We start from the raw sequence: 17,164 nt of genomic DNA, 5'->3' as shown, positions 1-17,164 counted from the left end.
ATTCCTCCATTGTACATGGAATTATACCAAGATATTTTACAACTGCTGGTACAAAACAATACGGTTCATCTCCACAGCATTGATAAAGGCTCAGCCACGCTGTCGTGGCGACATCTGTTACACTGTATCTCCACCAGTGGAACGCTGTAATAGTCATTGAAAAGTTAACTACCGTACTACACTATAATATGGCATAACACAGGGCCTTGAGTAATGCACCACGACTTGGTCATTGCCATTCTGGCAACAGCAAATTTATAACACCGTGTCTGAGGGTTAAAGTAGGTTCGCTGTGAATCGTCTATTGAAAAACTGGCCAATCATTATAGCCTAAAAAATATACATTTTACTCAACTCCATTTAAAAAGCGAAATATGTTAAAGCAATCTATTTCATGATCATTTCTTCACCCATTAGGCCCGTATCCTAATTCATGATTGTTAGTAAGCGGCTGCAAACGAGGAAAAGAAACACTCGAAGTTAAACAGATATTTCTTTATTGTTCAGGGCAGGCATATTTTATAGGCTATATAATGCAATATAACAATATATAATAATATGAAATTATATAATACAAAATACCTTAGGGTAAACACATTGCCTACGATTTCAACAAATTAAAGAGGAAAAAAGTACAACTGTGTAATACCTCTATTAAAACGCTTGAGATGAAGGCTGAAGCCTTAAACGGAGGCTGAACGTGCCTGAAATGAAGAGTAATGCTTTTCGCATTAAACGAACCCTTCTCTCAATATTTCCTTTAAATTTAACATTCTGAAGCTTTCTTTTCTTTCTGAAAGTCAAATCGACGCGCGCGACTTTTTTCCCGGTTTCCCGTCTAACGTTTCCCGGGAAACGGGAAATTGTTCTGATCGCATTTCCCGGGAATCCCGGATCCCGGGATTAAACCCTAGTGCTGACTGGCTGACACATTATCAGCAGTGAGACAGACGTGGCATTTTTTTTTTTTTTTTTGGTTTGAGCGTGGTCAAATCAAAAGACAGAGGCCCGATTAAAAAGGTGTTCTGTGAAGACTACAGGAGCACTTTAAGCAGGATGCCAGCCCTGCCGGGAATAGGAGACTGAGGCTTCCTGCAGAGACAGCAGCGCCTAGCAGCCTACACAAAGCCTGCAGAGATAAGACGAACACTTTGGAAAGCCAAACAATGAAAAATGAAAGCATGTAGAACTAAAAAAAAAAAAAAAAATGTATCCAGGGGACTAAAATGAATGAGATGAAATCATTTCTACAGATTCTTTAGCTGGGCAGTTTTAAAACCAGAGCAATTAATTAGTTAGTACCCAGGTGAGCTGGCCCAGGTGAGAGTCTCCAAATCCAGAGGACTGGGACACAAAGACATAAAGAAAACATTTACCAGTGGCACATACCTCAATAAACCAATAAATGCAAAGTTAGTTCACTTTCATATACACTATGCACACTATCTACCCATTTTTGACTGGCCTGTGTTATTTCAGATCAAACACAGCACCTGTGCACTTACCTGGAAAATGTTTGAAAGTGATTTTTTATTATAATTTTGTATTTTTACCACCAATTAAATTTTTTTATTAGTTTTTATTTTTTGTTATTTTTGATTTTCAATTCAGTTTCACTTGGTTTCCAAAGGGGACTTGATCATTTCAGTTTAGGTTTTATTACTTAACAATGTTTAATTGTTAATGTAGGGTAATGTTCAGGTGCTCAGCTTAAGAATGGTATAATAAGTATTACAGGACAGACCAATAAAAGTGTATCGCGACCATAGCACAGCCTGGTTTCTGATTTGGTACAGTGATGTGTTCCTGCCTGCTCAGATGAAGTTTTGACATTTAGGGATTAAACATTTCCATAGTAACAGTAACCTCCACCAATCAGACATTGCCCTTTCTATTTAGGATTGTGGGTATAATAGTTCTTTCACATAGTATTGTGAACAAATCGCTTTATTGTTAAAATAAGGTTGATATCATACAGTCTTCTACGGGAGGACGTACCATCATTTCACAGTGTCGCAGCAGATAGAAAGTTACTTTGGACGGTTACAACATTGTGGCTCATGATCAAAATCCTTGTGGATAATATTAATAGGATTTTTTTCAATAGGATTTTTACTTCCAAAACCTCTCTGAGTCTCAATAAACAAATCCACCAATGCCTAATAATGTTCATTGTGTTGGCAAATTTGACTGAAACGTAAAGATATTTTTCTATTTTGACTTTATTTTAGTTCATTTTTTAAGCACACGGCATCATTGGAGGATTAACAGCTCGCACACTGCAGAACTCCAGTTCACCTTTATTCATTCATTGCATCACAGCAGTGTGTGACGTGCTCCTCATCAGCCAACGAAATGCAGGGCGGGGCCATCTTAACTCACCTGTGATTCACATGACCACAACCCATGACAATAATATCCTGTCAGAACCAGGTCTTACTTAGGTCAAACAGTTCATAAATGAATTATCTACAACTAATAACTTTTCCCCTGGAATAAGTCTGAAAGGTTAGTGCCTAGAAAGACTGATAAAAAGAAACATTCAATAAAAAGTATTGTGTAAGACCTTTTATAGGGGGTCTCTCTGTAGATTGCATATGGTGTATCACAGTTGTATAGTATTTTTTTATATAATGTATGTGATCCACTTGGGTTTATTAGGTGACTAAGTTTAATATACTGCGTAACTAGATGCATTAAGTATTTTATTGTTAGATATTGCTTGAGACATTATGGATATTCTTCTGTTTATTACTTGCTATTTAAATATCTTATTTTAGTTTATTTCATTGTTTTTAATCAGGATTTTCCTCAGTTTTATTTCAGTTAATTAAAAATGTTTTTCACACATATTCACACATTTTCTTTTTTAACCTTGCTGACATACTAGCTAACAGCTGGCTAGATATCAAACTTTGCTTGGAAATTGTTTGGGTGTCCTTCAATTTCCCCCCCGTTGTGGACTGCACAACACAAATAAAGAAGCACACCAGAAATAACTGTTAAAAAGGTACAAAACACAACACTGCAAAACCCCACATTAAACTAAGAATCAAATAGAGATCTGTGACCCAGGATCATGACACTGTTTTTCCGACAATGTGAATACGCCTTTATTTACGTGTGGAATAAAATATTTATAAAATATTTTTAGTGTATAAAGAAGCCCACTGAGAGACAGGAGACTTTTGCACTGCTATTATAATAGAAGACCATTTTCCTCTTTGCAATATGGAGAAAACTAGAGAGCCATCCTAAATGCATAATCATGAAAATCTGAGAAACGAGTGGAAACACTTTGGATTGAAAAGCAAAATTGTGACTAATGTTACGGCATGTTCATACAGCACTGTCTGCCTGTCACTCAGCAAACAAAGAGTGACACTCCAACCTGAAGAATGGCATCCAGATCCATGACACATCGCACGAGTGCGCACCTGAAAGCTATCAAAAAAAAGAGTTACTGACCTCCCATGGCAATAGCAGTCACCATTTATCCTGCGTGACAGGATAAATGGTGAATTTACCAAGTGGTTGACACTGAGCCAAAGATCGAATTCAGAGAGTGGAAGCAGAGAACAAGGGCGTAGCTGGCCAGGGAAGGGATCACCAGGCTATTCAGCTGCTAGTCACTCTTAGTCTAGCAACCCAGGAACTTGCAAAACTTTTTCATCGCTCAGAGAAACTATTTTCAATTGAGTTTTCCCATTCCGCGCCTTCTTTCAAGTAAACGGAAAAAAGAAGGTGACATGTTCTGAAAGTCCTACTAAAAGAGCACGTCGAGAGAATTCCAAATAACTCTAAGCACCATTATTATTAATAAGAGCGTCTGAGAATTCAGACATCAATTCAAGAATTCAAAGCACTGCTGGCGTAAAACACATGCTAATTTTTTTTGTGTGGCCTTTTTTCTATTACAGGTGATACTTACAAGACTGCAAATGTGTTTTTATGCCATTACTTAAGGTAATGTGATTCACAACAATCCTCCGTTAACACATTCACATATCTTCTTCCAATTTTTCACTTCAATCTAAAAGAACGTGCGAAGCAGCAGGATTCATACATTTCTGTCTGCAGCTGCTTCTCGCCCTCTGCCTTTGTCATGTGGAAAAATATGGCACACTAAAGAAAAACACACATTAGATCTTAATTTCAGTGGCACCCAAACATCTATTCACCACTGGTAATTCACATTCAGATTTCCCCACAAAACAGCAGCCCAGATAATGAGAAGAAACAATAAGAGGGGCGGCATCACTGGTGCATTTGCTGTACCTGGATGTTTCTGTGCTTCTTTGTGGATCCATAGCTGCTGCCGCTGCTGTTTCTTCCTCTAGCTCACACTATGTTCTCTCAGGCTCACTGCAAAGAGACACGCTTTTTCCTTTGTGGCTGCAGAGCTCCAAGAGAAACCTCAGAAGTCAGAGAGACAGCACACTCTTCAGAATTACAGTGCTTTATTAAGTATCAATCTGCACAACAGTTTGCCAGCCCGGCAGAGGGCTCAAAAAGTCCTGAAAATCTCATTACGAGAAAACTAATAAGTGACGCACAATGATAAAACAGCAGCAATTAGGTTAAAACCAAATTACCAGTTGATAAAAGAAGATGTGGTAATGGCTGGTATATCTCAGCGTGTCTGGTAAACGATGCTCGAAGGAGTCCATTGGACGTAGCAAAACTGCCTCTCCCCATCATTAAGTTATTAGATTAGCCTGAGGCAGCAAGTAAACAATTTCAGACATTTCACTGCAGGCATACATCCCACCAGCCCGCACTGTTATTGGATTACTCAGGGAAACTTTTCCAGAAGACAAAATGACTCCATGGAGAGCGAGTGGGCTAGGGGATGATTATTGGAAAGCAGATGATGGGAAGAACAGAGGAAAGGCCTGCTCGGGCCAGACGCCCGGAGCACTTAGGATCGAGCGGATGGCTAACGAGCAGGAGACAGGGAATGGATACAGAGGGCAGCGAGGTCTGGTTTTGATTATTGGCTGCTGGAAGGAGAGGCAGCTCGAGTCTGCCAGGTTCTGCATCATCCACCTCCTGCCACATCTCGTTTGGGTTACTGCCACAGCAAATGTCCATTCAGCACTATCAGAGACAAATGAGGGCAAACTCCTGTCAAGGTCAACAACCACCTCCACTACGGCCACAGGGGGTCTGCCATTGTAATTCCTTATACACTTAGAGTAATTAAAACTCATCCAGAAGAAGCGGGGAAAGTCGATGGAATTTTTTGAGACTGCTAATGAGATGCTAATTTGTTGGCCCGCTAGGACTGAGGCATGAGGAACTCAAGGACACAAAAGATTTATTCACTTTTAAAATGATGGTGTGTGTGTGTGTGTGTGTGTGTGTGTGTGTGTGTGTGTGTGTGTGTGTGTGTGTGTGTGTGCGTGTGCGCGCGCGTGTGGGTGTGTGTGTGTGTGTGTGTGTGATCTTCACTCAGACATTCGTCAAGTTTGCCGAGCAATACACACTGCAGGTCTCCCGGTGTCTTTATGTTTGATAAAAAGATATGAGCATCCTTTCAAACTCCTTCCAAACTCCTGATAATTTACAGAGCATCACCCCTGTGAGTTCAGAGTAAAGTGGAGAAAGCTCCCCTGCCTCGCGGCAACGAGTGAAGCCACACACACAGATCGCCCTCATGCAGCCTGAAAGTAGTCCAAGTCAGACCTGTTTTCGAACACCCCACTGAGCCAGCCTTCTATGGACTCATTGAGTCATTCCAGGAGCACTAGGCTGGCTGTCCCACTTTTTTCAGCAGATATCACACAGACTCTCTGATATCTACACACACACTTGCACTGCACAACTTTCCTCCCCGCATATTCCACTCTATAAGCAATCGGGCCAATCCTGTCCTCTCATGTTTATTAATTAGCTTTGCTCTTGGACTTGAATCTGACTCCCTTCTGGGTGAAGACTATTCCTCGGGAACACCAAGCTGTGATGAAACTGAGCAGACAGCACTGTGGTCTTCTCTCTACACCAGCATTGCAGTCGGCAGAGGAGGAGGAGGCTCATTTTCTGATATGTCATTTTACACAAGCGCTGCACAAGAAAACATAACCCGATTCTGCCCGCACTGCCAATCAGCTACAGCGGCTTTCAGCACTTGAGCAAAAAAAAAAAACTCCTATAAAAGATTGTTAAAAAGTTTAATAAATTCATGTCTCATTAACAGAGGAGTATAATCTCATTTTTAATCTGCGGGTTCAGGCTGAGCATCATCACAACAGCGGCAGCACAGCTCTGAAGGACACATCGCTGGGGAAATAACATCAATTAGAGCTGCCAATCACCCAAAATGCCAGAAGACAGTTTTGGATGAATTTCTGCTTCGTCGGGCAGTTGTGCAGGCGACAGGGAGGATGGGTGAGTCAGAGGGGATGAGACGAGGTGTGAAGTATAATCACATCACAAACACAAATCTGTGACTTACTTCGCTAAGCCCCGATGTAAAGACATTGTTTTGGAATTGTTGCAGCTTCAAAGTAGACTGGGATGAGTTTGACACACTTATGCAACACAAATTCACATCTGAAAGTTTATTCTAATTAGTGCAGACAATCTGTTTAAGAACTTTAGTGCTGAAAATGCTAACCAAAAAATGATCAATTCAGTGCCCCAAGCAAAAACTCACATCAGTGTTCGGTCATTGTCAACTGGATGGTATAAAATCAAACCCATACTGTGCTGTTGAAGCAGCGAAGTGTTTAGTTCATCGTTGACTGTTGCTAATTCCAGCTCCTAAAACACGATGGGTTTCTTGTTTTGTCTGTTTTGAATCGTGATTTGAACACTCTGGGGGTTTTTGAGTGTTAGTCGCACAAATCAGGCAATTAAAAGGTTGCCGGCTTGAGCTGTGAGAAGCTGTGATTATCTTCTCACTATTTTTCAAAATTGTCTAGACTGTATGATTGCACAAGCAATCAGAAAACAGGGCACTCAAAGGGCTTATGCAACAGTTTGGTATTACATGCCCATGCTGATGAGGGACTTTTGAGAGACAGGACCTTCGTGCCCGTTAAACGCCCATGTTTATGTAACTCTACAACCTGGATAGTCTATTTATTGGTGGTCAGTGTAATTTGTAGTCTTCACCACAAACTGTATGTTAAAGACAGGTGCAGCCTCTGGAAAGCCAATACCTGTTAAGTGCCCAAACTTCTGGTTGTAAAAATAGAAGTCCAATGGCCCAACTTCTCACTTGATTTATGATGTAGGAAAAGACCTTCCTGCTAACCCTATGGTCTCATTCATTGGTTTCAAGTCTTTTTCAATACAACATGACACAGTCTTTTTAAATTATAGTCCCATTTATAGTACAACAAATGATAAAGCAGGGTTTGTTTTAGGTCGTGGCTGCATACATCACACTCAGTTTCAAAAGGCCAAGGTTGCAACAGCTGCTATGCTCAGGTCAAGGCTTCAAAATGGGACGTCATAAATCAGTGGGTCTTGTCTATCATTTATAAACAGTCTATGGTCTCAAAGCTGATAATGTCACTTATTTATTTAATATAAAAAAAAAATATTGGATGACAGGCTGCAACAGAGCCACAAAGGACCATATACAATAGCGTTTAGGGAACGTGTTATTACCCGCAAAAAGCATAGGTCAGGCTCTATGAGCAAAATCTGTGCAATGCCTCTTTAAAGGCTCTTAAATTACCCTAATCACTATCATCTCCTCTCAGCACTCCAAACTCTGTAATAAAAACCATGTTCATCCAAGTGCAACATCACATACTAATGCACTCCTCAGAAATATTGAACTGCATGATTTATTTACCAAATTAAATTCTCAGCATGTATGAGATCAGACTCTGATTTTCAGAGATTAGATTTAAAGCTGTGCATCCTGCACAGTTTTGCAGATTCTCATTTTGAAACTAAACTGACATCATCGAGACACTGAATGTGAGGCAATCTCAGCGCACAGGCGAAGACGGTCTTATGAGCTTTCTAATGTGAATCAAAATGAAATCCAATCATCTGTCATATTAGAGAGGATGCGGCATTTTATCCATTATGTTGTATTTTCCTGGTATGCTATAAAGAGATCAGCTAAGGCTCATTAGATTGTCAAATGGCATATGAAACATGCGCAAAGCAAAATTCCTAATGCTTTACCTGTTTCCTGGTATTGATCTCAAAGAAGCGTAAGGTTAAGGCAGCCTGTCATCTTACTACTTAAAAGACAAAGATAGACAGAGCCATTACTTTTCTATTGTTTGGAGAAGTTGACTTCAAAAGGGTGAAAACCTCTGGTGTAGTCTGAGGCTTGGGAAAGCGGAGCAGGGCAGGTGGAGCTGGAAGGAGAGGAGGATGCAGGGATAGAGAGATTGGAGACAGAGGAGTGAAGAGGGGGAGCCCTTTGATCTCTGGCAGAAGTGGATGCTGAAGAAAAGAGACAGAGAGCAGCAAAGAAGACTGCAAACAAGGCATGCACTCAATTCCCAATAGTCGCACCAACGCGAAAAGAAGACAGACGAAAAGAGAAAGACAGAAGGAGAGGGAAAAGTTGAGCAGATTGAGCGAGACAGGAAGAAGAAGGAGAGAGAGAATGACAGGGTCACAGAGAGAGAGAAGAAAGGAGGAGAAGACAGAGAGGATGAAAATGAAGTTGAGGGAAACAGATAAGACCAGGATGTTAAAAGGATTGCAGTCCGTGGGCTGTTTGGGGAGTTCTCTCAAGCCCTATGCTAAAGCAATTAGTATTGAACCCCTTCTAGGAAAGAGCAGCCAAACCACAGCGGCAATCTCTAACATTGTTAGTGTGAAACAACCAAGTCAAGCAAACCCCACGGTCCCCATTAAACCTCAAGTTTTAATTGCCGTGTCAGGATGGTGCCGCTTTTCACAGCCCATAAGTGTGCACTCTCAAAAAAAGTTGGCCCAGTGAGTCCCTCTTCAAGTGGAAACCCCAAGACGGTAAACAGTGCTGCATTGCTGGATTGGAAAGACCTGTGTAGCATGATAACAAAAGCTCAACATGAAATGTGAAAGGGATATTTCAAAACAGCCGTTGATAACGTGGCTACAGGGAGAGAAAAGTTGTGTACCTCTTTGGGTTTTTTTGTTATCCAGCTTACTTGAAACCAGTTTTTTATTTAAAGTGAGGCTCTGTAACAAAGACAGTGTAAAAGATGGACGTAGCCACTGTGACGTCACTCACTGGTTTCTGAAGTCCGCGAATGTTGGGATATTTGAATCTCAGCGACGGCATAGATGGTGTTAAAGGGGTAAGGCACTTCCACATTGGCTTTATTTTTCCGACCTAGGAGCTATGTCCATGTTTTATACTGTCTATGGTTTTAGTGTAGAAATGTAACACATGGAGTATGAAGAAAAAAAAATCAGTGAATTGACTCAAGAACACAGCAACAAAACAATACAGAATTTAGCTAACGTAAGCTAGCACTAGCTAACATATTAGCTTATTGTACTGAACTGAGAAAAGGGCTGTTTTGTTGTATTAGAATTTGACTTTTCATTTACAGTTTTGTCTTTGATGGATGTTTTTTATAATCTCAGCAGTTGTGTAGCCTTCGTTCAGTACCTTCTGTCTGCAAGAAAATAAAATTATTTACTTTTTAACTTTTACACATTCTCAAAACAGCATCTCTTGCTTTATGAACAAATTCATATAATGTACCCTGATTACATGTTTATTTTTACTATAGTTTAATATTTTGGGCCATGAGTTTGCTCGATACCAGTCTGGCTTACAGTAAATGTGGAGCTACATCCCCAGCGGGATCAGGAGCATGAGTCCAGTGATCCCGTGTATTCTGGAGTCACCACAGCAGACTCACAGCTGGGCAGCTCTCTCTGTCTTTCTCTCTTTTCTTAGCCTGGACTTGTTTTGTATCAGCCCTCATCAATCCTTTGATGTTATCCATCCACTTCTTCTGTTGCCGGATTTTTCCTCCTCTGCCCTGGACAGTGGTCTTTGTCAAACCTGTCATTCTTGAGACGTCGCCGTATTGAGATTCTAATTTACTTCTTTTTTGACTGTTGATGGGAGTTCTTCATAACTGATCTCCAGGATCTTACAAAACTTCAGAAGCAGCTCCTTTTCACAACCTGAGAGCCCGAGCTTTGTTCTCAGAGTGATGATCTTATCTGTACACACCAGCCTCAGTGTGGCAAAGTTTGGGCTATATTGGACTACTGAATTAGGTGTAGACTAGAGGAAACACCTGCACCTCCTGCTGTTTGTAGCTTGGAAGAAGAATCAGTCTTTTCATCTAATTTTCACCAAGAACAAACGTAAGCATAAAACATTTTCTTTAACAGTATGATTAGGACTTGGTAATGGTAATTTGGGCAGCAGCAAGGAAAAGATGGAAAAGGAAGCTGAGCTGATGACTGTTTCACTTACTAGCAGTGATGATTCAATTAAAGCAGATAAACTCAACATGTCCACCTGAGTAGCACCTGTTGAGTTTTTACAGTTCAGTAAATATCGCCCTATTTGATGGTGTTTCTTCTGACTCCTCAACATCTGCATTTACCCCTAAATCTCTGCCTACCAGGTATTTCATTTCACTGTTTAACCACTCACCTGCTTCCTGTGCGCTCGACAAAACCTACATCTTTTCTCATTTTCGCGTCACCGTTTCCCTGAGCTGTTACTTTGCATACGTCTGTTCTCTCGAGTTAGTCCTACCAGCGGGTCTCCTCTGACCACTCTCATCCAGGTTTCCAGGAAGGCTGCTGACTGTCGTTTTTCTCTCTGTGAATAACAGCCATCGCCAACTGCAGTGCGCCAAATCTCAGGAGGCTGTCACTTTCTGGAGCAACATGTCTGGCACCGACAACCACACTACATCTAAAGTCACTTAAACAACGCGCTGCTGCCATTGCAACATTTAGTTGAACAGCAGCCCCCTGTCTGTATGCATTTTGCTACAGCTTTATTTATACGTGACTCACTGTCTGGAGGAGTGAGCTGCTGATGTGAAAAAGATGTGTAGCCAAGAACATCAACACTGTTGGTTTAGGAACTTAAATGCTATGATGCTATGATGTTGGGGTTTGTGGATGCCAGATAAAATTATCTTGTCTTTTTGAGATAGGTTTGGATGAACTGTGCTGACTGCTTACCTTGGAAAATCGCAGCGTTCTGGATGATGAGACGTTTGAGTTGTGCGCTGACAACCTGCAGACCAGACTCCATATTGCTGCGTGCGGCTACCTGATACCGCTCCTCCATCTTCTTGGAACAGCAGGTCGGGCCTTTGGTTTGGCAAACCTGCAGATCTGCACCTGGCAGGAAGTCAGCAGAGACAGGATGGTAGTCTGGATGAACAGAGGGAAGTAGCTGCGAAGCCACTGTTGTTTAATTAGAAAAAAAAAAAAATACATACACACACGTATACACACACAAAAGATTCAGCAGCATTCTCTGCTCGCAAAACGAGGGAAACACTATTTACAGCAGATTCTGCAGCCTTAATGAGTGTGTGATTATTATGTAGAGGCTGTGTTATTTAGCCGGGCTGAAGTCAAAAATAAATTGCTGCTTAAAAATTAGTCATTTTGATCCACATTCAGGCAACACACTAAAGCTGTGTAGTTCTCCTCAGAGATCAATTTGGTCAACAGAAACTTTTCCTCCACTCAAGGCTACACTTTTCACTCCGAGGATCAAAAAAAGGTGTTTTTTTTTTTTTTTTTGGCTAAGGATGAGACCCAGGAGCAGTGCAGCATGCAGACAAATAAACCTAGGTTTCAGCTTGCTATCATTATGTATAACATTTTTTTATTAAACTGCCACAAGTAAGATCGAAGGCAATGAAACAACATTTGTGCACCTGGCTGCGGACACTAAAGGTTGTTTGCACCTATGAGAAATAATTGGATTCCCTGAGTGCTTCTCATGCAAATTCAAGCCAGTGAAAGCAAAAATAGGGTCAGGGACGTTTCACTGGGGCGATGTAGCCAGACACAACCTGATCACAGAGCGAACGCCTCCAAAGAAATTAATTCAATTAATCCCATGCAGGAGGAAGTAAAGGAAAGCAGGAAAGATAAATAAGGGACTGCTGCAATTGTGAAACTCAGTAAACTGCATTTTTTTAGTCAGTGACACAAATGTTGTAATTCTGCCTCTGGATCCACAGTGGATTTTTAAATCAAACAATCAAGACTTGACACGGTTTTAATTCAAGAGGTTTAACTAAAAGTATTGCAATAACTGTTTAGAAATTGCAGCATTTTTTAAATATGAATTACAGCTATTTTTATTCATAATCCCCCTTTTTCAGAGGTTCGAGAGTAACTGCATAAAGCAACATTACTTTAAATAAAAACATTATTTTTTAATGCATGCTACTTTCAGCTGTTACAAGGAGTTGCCACAGCAGGTAGCGCCACATATTTGATTTGCAAAGTTTTACACCAGATACCCTTCCCTATGCAACCCCAAAGGGGATTTGGGTCTCCAGCTGGAATTGTATGTGCAATGTTTTGCTTGCCAAGCAAATGTTAAACACTGCAGTATGGAGCCAATATAAAGATTAAATACAAAGACTGTTTTCAGTGTTTGTATGAAAATCCTGTGTAATCAGTGACTGCCTGAAGTCTAGACCCCATGAACATCATCAAATGCTGTTTTCACCCTTGAGATGTTTGCCAGGCCTTTACTGCCCTTCAGTTGCTGCTTGTATGCGAGTCTCTCTGCTTTTAGTTTTGTCTTCAGTGTCTGTACAGCTGCTCTGTTGTGTTGATATCGGGTGACTGACTTGGCCATTGAAGAATATCCCATTTCTTTACCTTTATCCATTTGCTCTGTGGAGTGCTGACTGATCAGTTTTGCAGCATGTGGCTGAATCTGAGCAGAGAGTAACACCTGTTCACTTCACAATTAATCCTGCAGCTTCGATCAGCAGTCACAGCATCAATAAATAAACACTAATGACCTGGTTCCAGTGGCAGCCATACATGCCCATGCCATTACATTTCCTCCACCATGTTTGACACCATGTGGTATGAGCTGTTTCTCTCCATCGCCATACTTTTTTCTTCCCATCTTTCTGCTACAAGTTCTTCTTGGCTTCATCTCTTCAAAGAGTTTTCTTTCCAGAGCTGTGCGGGCTCTTTTAGATGTTTTCTGGCAAAGTCTCATCTGACCTTCTTGTTATTGAGTGTAACCAGTGGTTTGTACCTTGTTGTAAACCCTTTATATTTCCATTTATGAAAACATCTCTCGGTTGTAAACTTTGACAATGATACACCTACCTCCTTGCTGAGCTGGTCCGTGGGTTTCTTCTTTTTTAAGACGTACCAGATTGTTGACTTGGACATCGCTCTATCTGTCTGGTTTATTTTGATTTTTCAGTTACTGTTGAACCTCTGAAAATGGGGGGACTGTAATTCCTAATCTGAAACTCTGCACTTTTTAGTCACATCTTGATTGTGTGATTTAAAATCCGCTGTGGTGGTGTACAGAGGCAACGTTACAAAAACTGCGTCATTGTCCAAATACTTATGGACCTGTATATACATTTCTCTCCTTTAAAATGATGCACAGCCAGACATAAATAGGGCACAAGCATCCAGTGTTTAGATACAAAGAGCAGCTCCTGTGAAAATCCCTTTCCTCTGCGATTCCCCCTCTCAGCCTCTCTGTCCCACATGGCTGCTGAGAGCTCAGTGGAGGCTGCAGTCGTAACGTGCCAAGCTGGGTTGAGGAGTTGTCTCCAGGATCTACTCCCTGAGAGGCATCAGTGACAAGGGTCTGATTGATGCCACGGTAAACAAATGTCAGGGGAGCCTGCCAGCTTCGGCTGCCGCTGCTTGGGGTGCGAGGATATAAAGAGACGGAAGCAGCAAGATTAATTTGGAAAGGGGGGGTGGTAGGATTGTGAATGTATCAGAAAAGTCTTGATAACCAGTGTGTCAAAAGAGAGAGGAAAGGCTTTTGTGGAGGCAGAGGGTTTATCTTAATAACAAAAGTGAGTGTCTCTATTGGATTGGGGCTCTTTTTCTTTGAGATCTTCAAAGAATAGATCTTCAGAAGCCGGCTCAGGCTGTAACAATGCAAACGCAGACACAGAGCAAGTTAAACTACCAGGAGATGCAACAGAGCGACAGTCCTAATAATTAAAAAGTGCTGTGGAATCAAATGGAGAACAGCTTCTGCTAACTCCCAGCTCACCCCTGACTCCCATCAGGGTTTAAGGTGTATAGTCTAATGAGCAAAAGAGGCAATAAAGCTGTCACGGGGCACCTTTTGTGTGCATACTGACAGGCTTAATATCTTAAATCAATACCGACAAAAGACTCCTGACAGATAAGATCAAGTTAATTTCAGACTGCAGGGGCAAAATTATTAAGCTGTCAATAGCACCACAGGTGAGGCGAGCGCGGCCAGAGCGGAGAAGAGACGGGGATTTAGCAATTATCTCCGGTGAAACAGACAGATTCATCTGCAACGTTTGTCGTTTTGCAGATGATAAATGTGTTTCATTACACAAGTTCCACAGCAGCGGGGAATAAGTGTAGGATTCGGGAGGGAGATGATTCCCCGTAGAGTTTCACAAATAACAAAATCATACCGTCTAAATAAAGCTTTCTTTCTGACTGACACATCGCTGGGGAATGATCTTCCTCCTTCTCCCCTTTGCTTTAGGCTCATCCCTGTTTCTCGCCCCTTCGCTTTCTTATTTTCCTTTACTCCTTTTCATCTGTGCACAGTTTTGTTCTGAGCTCGTTTCCCTTCACCTACCTTGAGCTTTAATAGCTTCTGGGCACTGTGAGCAACTTTAAATCAGCCTGTTATTGGTTAATTGGTCAATTTTTGCGTCCTGATGGCCAATTCTCTCCCACAAAATGAAGAAAGACAAGGCGCAATTTACATGTAAATTTCCTCAGTATACAACCTCAGTTCAAGGTGATGTCTTTAAATTATTGCATGCTTTCAATCAATACTCTGAAGGGGGCCGGGTAATTCGACATGCAGGACAGCTGCTGTTTTTATGAGTGCCTCTTAATGTCTTTTATAAACACATTGATCGCCCTTCAGATTGTCACAGCCTTGTCTGACCATCCTAGCTGCCCCCCCCTCACAGAAAGTTTCCTCTGAAAGGCCACTGCTGGAAAGTGTGGCAGAGACGGTCCTGTGCTTGCGCACACACTGGAGGAGTCCCTCTCTTCACATCTTTAACAAGCTCGGGATCTGAGAGTCAAGGGAACAGGGGCAGCCACAAATACAGTATGTATCTAAGTTTCCCGGCACCAATTAGAAAGCTATCACTATGCAACTTTAATGATGGCGACCATGGGGAAAAAACAAGTTGTACTAAAATATAGAATATGCTAAAAGCTGTTCATTATGAGCATAAATTATACAACAGCTAGTTCTGAGTGGAAGCGTGTGGGAATCTGTGGCTACCTCTCCGGGGCAAAATGAGCCAGTGTCACTTTGTAGAGACAATAAGCAAAATAAAGGCAGAGCCATTTACAACCAACCTAAGGAATAATAATATCATTAACTACTGGGGATTAAAGTAGTTTTAAGTATTTTTAGAGCTTTGCTCACTGCTCTACTTTAAGCCATTTGATGAAGCAATAAGTTGAAAGCTGGAAGCATGAATGTGAAAGTGCCCACATTTTTATGTTTTTTTGGGGTTTTTTTTTTTTTGAGTGCACGCAAAACAATGAGGCAGTAAACAAAAGGCTCCGTCTTTAAAGTGGGACTCTTCAAAAAGGAAGGAGTGAAATATGAATCAGTGTTTAACTATGTGAGAGACTTCTTGCTTCAGGTCAAACTCATCCACCTATTAGTCATTCACTGTCATTTCTAAAGCAGGCATTTGGGACCTTTTGTATGACATCCTGCTGAGAACTATAAAGCAGCACAAAGCTATAATTGTTTTAGCTCACAGCCAAAAATAAATAAATTTTAAAAAACTCCTTCGCAGGACCTCTTTGCAGGATTTTCTGCTGAAACAAGTGACAGCTGTCAGCTCAGCCTCCAGCACTCAAGCATTGCTCTTCCATTTCATAAGAATCTGATGCTCCTCTCATGAAGCAGGTCCGCTGCTGCTGTCGGAGATCCAAAAGGTCTTCCCGTCAAGCCGGCACTGGCACCCGTGGAGCCGCTTTCTCGCTCGCGTCCTGGGGTGAGTGTTCAGCGCCGCCTGTGCGCCTCGCCTCCCCTCGCACATATGTGATGACATGATGGAGTGAACCGACACCCAGCCTCCATTTCACCTTCAGCCAATCCAACCACCCACAGCAACAGCCACAACAAAGACATGAGTGGTACTACTCCTACAGATGTGCCAAGCTTTGTTTGTGTTTTTTTTTTTCCCATATGCCTACTGTAATGTTTCTCTGCACTCACTTCTTTTGAATCACACTTTTGGAAAGAAAAACTTTATTCTTTTGGTGTTTTGCCCCTCCGGCACTACACGCAGCTTTATTAGGATTCTGCTCTGCCTTCCTGCGGACATCTTTCTGAATCAGCCACCTCCCCCACACTATACTCAATATCGATACAGTCCACTTCACTTTTCACCCATACACACACAGAAAGTGATACTTCCCTCAAGTCAGATCACAACTACCCACCCTCAACATGTAATTTCATCAATCTTTCATTTACCGTGTGCCTCGATGGAGAACCCGTATTATGTCAGGCTGCATGACAAGCAGCTGTAACTGCGACTCCAACTTATTCAGCATAAATTAATGGCATATATTACGGATGAGGCATGACCAGGAAAACAAAACAGGTCAAAAATGTACTAAATGTATGAAAAGTGGCTGCAAGTGACTTTGTCAGAGCTGTAATGTGCAGCAGCACTGCAGATATTTCAGAACATCAGGACTTGTTTATTTTCTGTATTACTTCAGTCTCTTTTTATAAGCGTTGAATTGGATGTGACACCTTAATGTCACCATGCAGATAGTTGCATAATTCTTCATTAGTCATATGTGCCTACACTGTAATAAAAAATTCTATTAAAAATTGAGAAAACGATGTACAGCAAGGTGCTGTGTTTTAAAACAGTTAAATACTGTGAATGCCGAAGTCTCTGAGGAGCACCAACAGCAAGCTACTCTTCTCGTGCTTTGATGCAGTATTTTGGTTTCCTTTTTCATTTAAGTCTTCAGTCTTCACTTTGTTGCT

The 17,164-nt window shown here is 41.4% G+C and overlaps 1 protein-coding gene across 1 annotated transcript in view; it reads right to left on the bottom strand.

The window, feature by feature from the left end:
* Window positions 1–17,164, bottom strand: part of gpc3 (glypican 3) — a 133,526-nt gene that overhangs the window by 113,009 nt on the left and 3,353 nt on the right. Inside the window, exon 2 of the mRNA XM_030739471.1 lies at window positions 11,131–11,292. Within this exon, the coding sequence (XP_030595331.1) occupies window positions 11,131–11,292 (162 nt within the window). The remainder of the gene's footprint in view (window positions 1–11,130; window positions 11,293–17,164) is intronic.

This window comes from Archocentrus centrarchus, chromosome 10, assembly GCF_007364275.1.
Source record: "Archocentrus centrarchus isolate MPI-CPG fArcCen1 chromosome 10, fArcCen1, whole genome shotgun sequence".
NCBI classification, from domain to species: Eukaryota; Metazoa; Chordata; class Actinopteri; order Cichliformes; family Cichlidae; genus Archocentrus; species Archocentrus centrarchus.
Note: the sequence above shows the minus strand (reverse complement) of the source record. Positions and strands in the feature narration are given on the sequence as shown.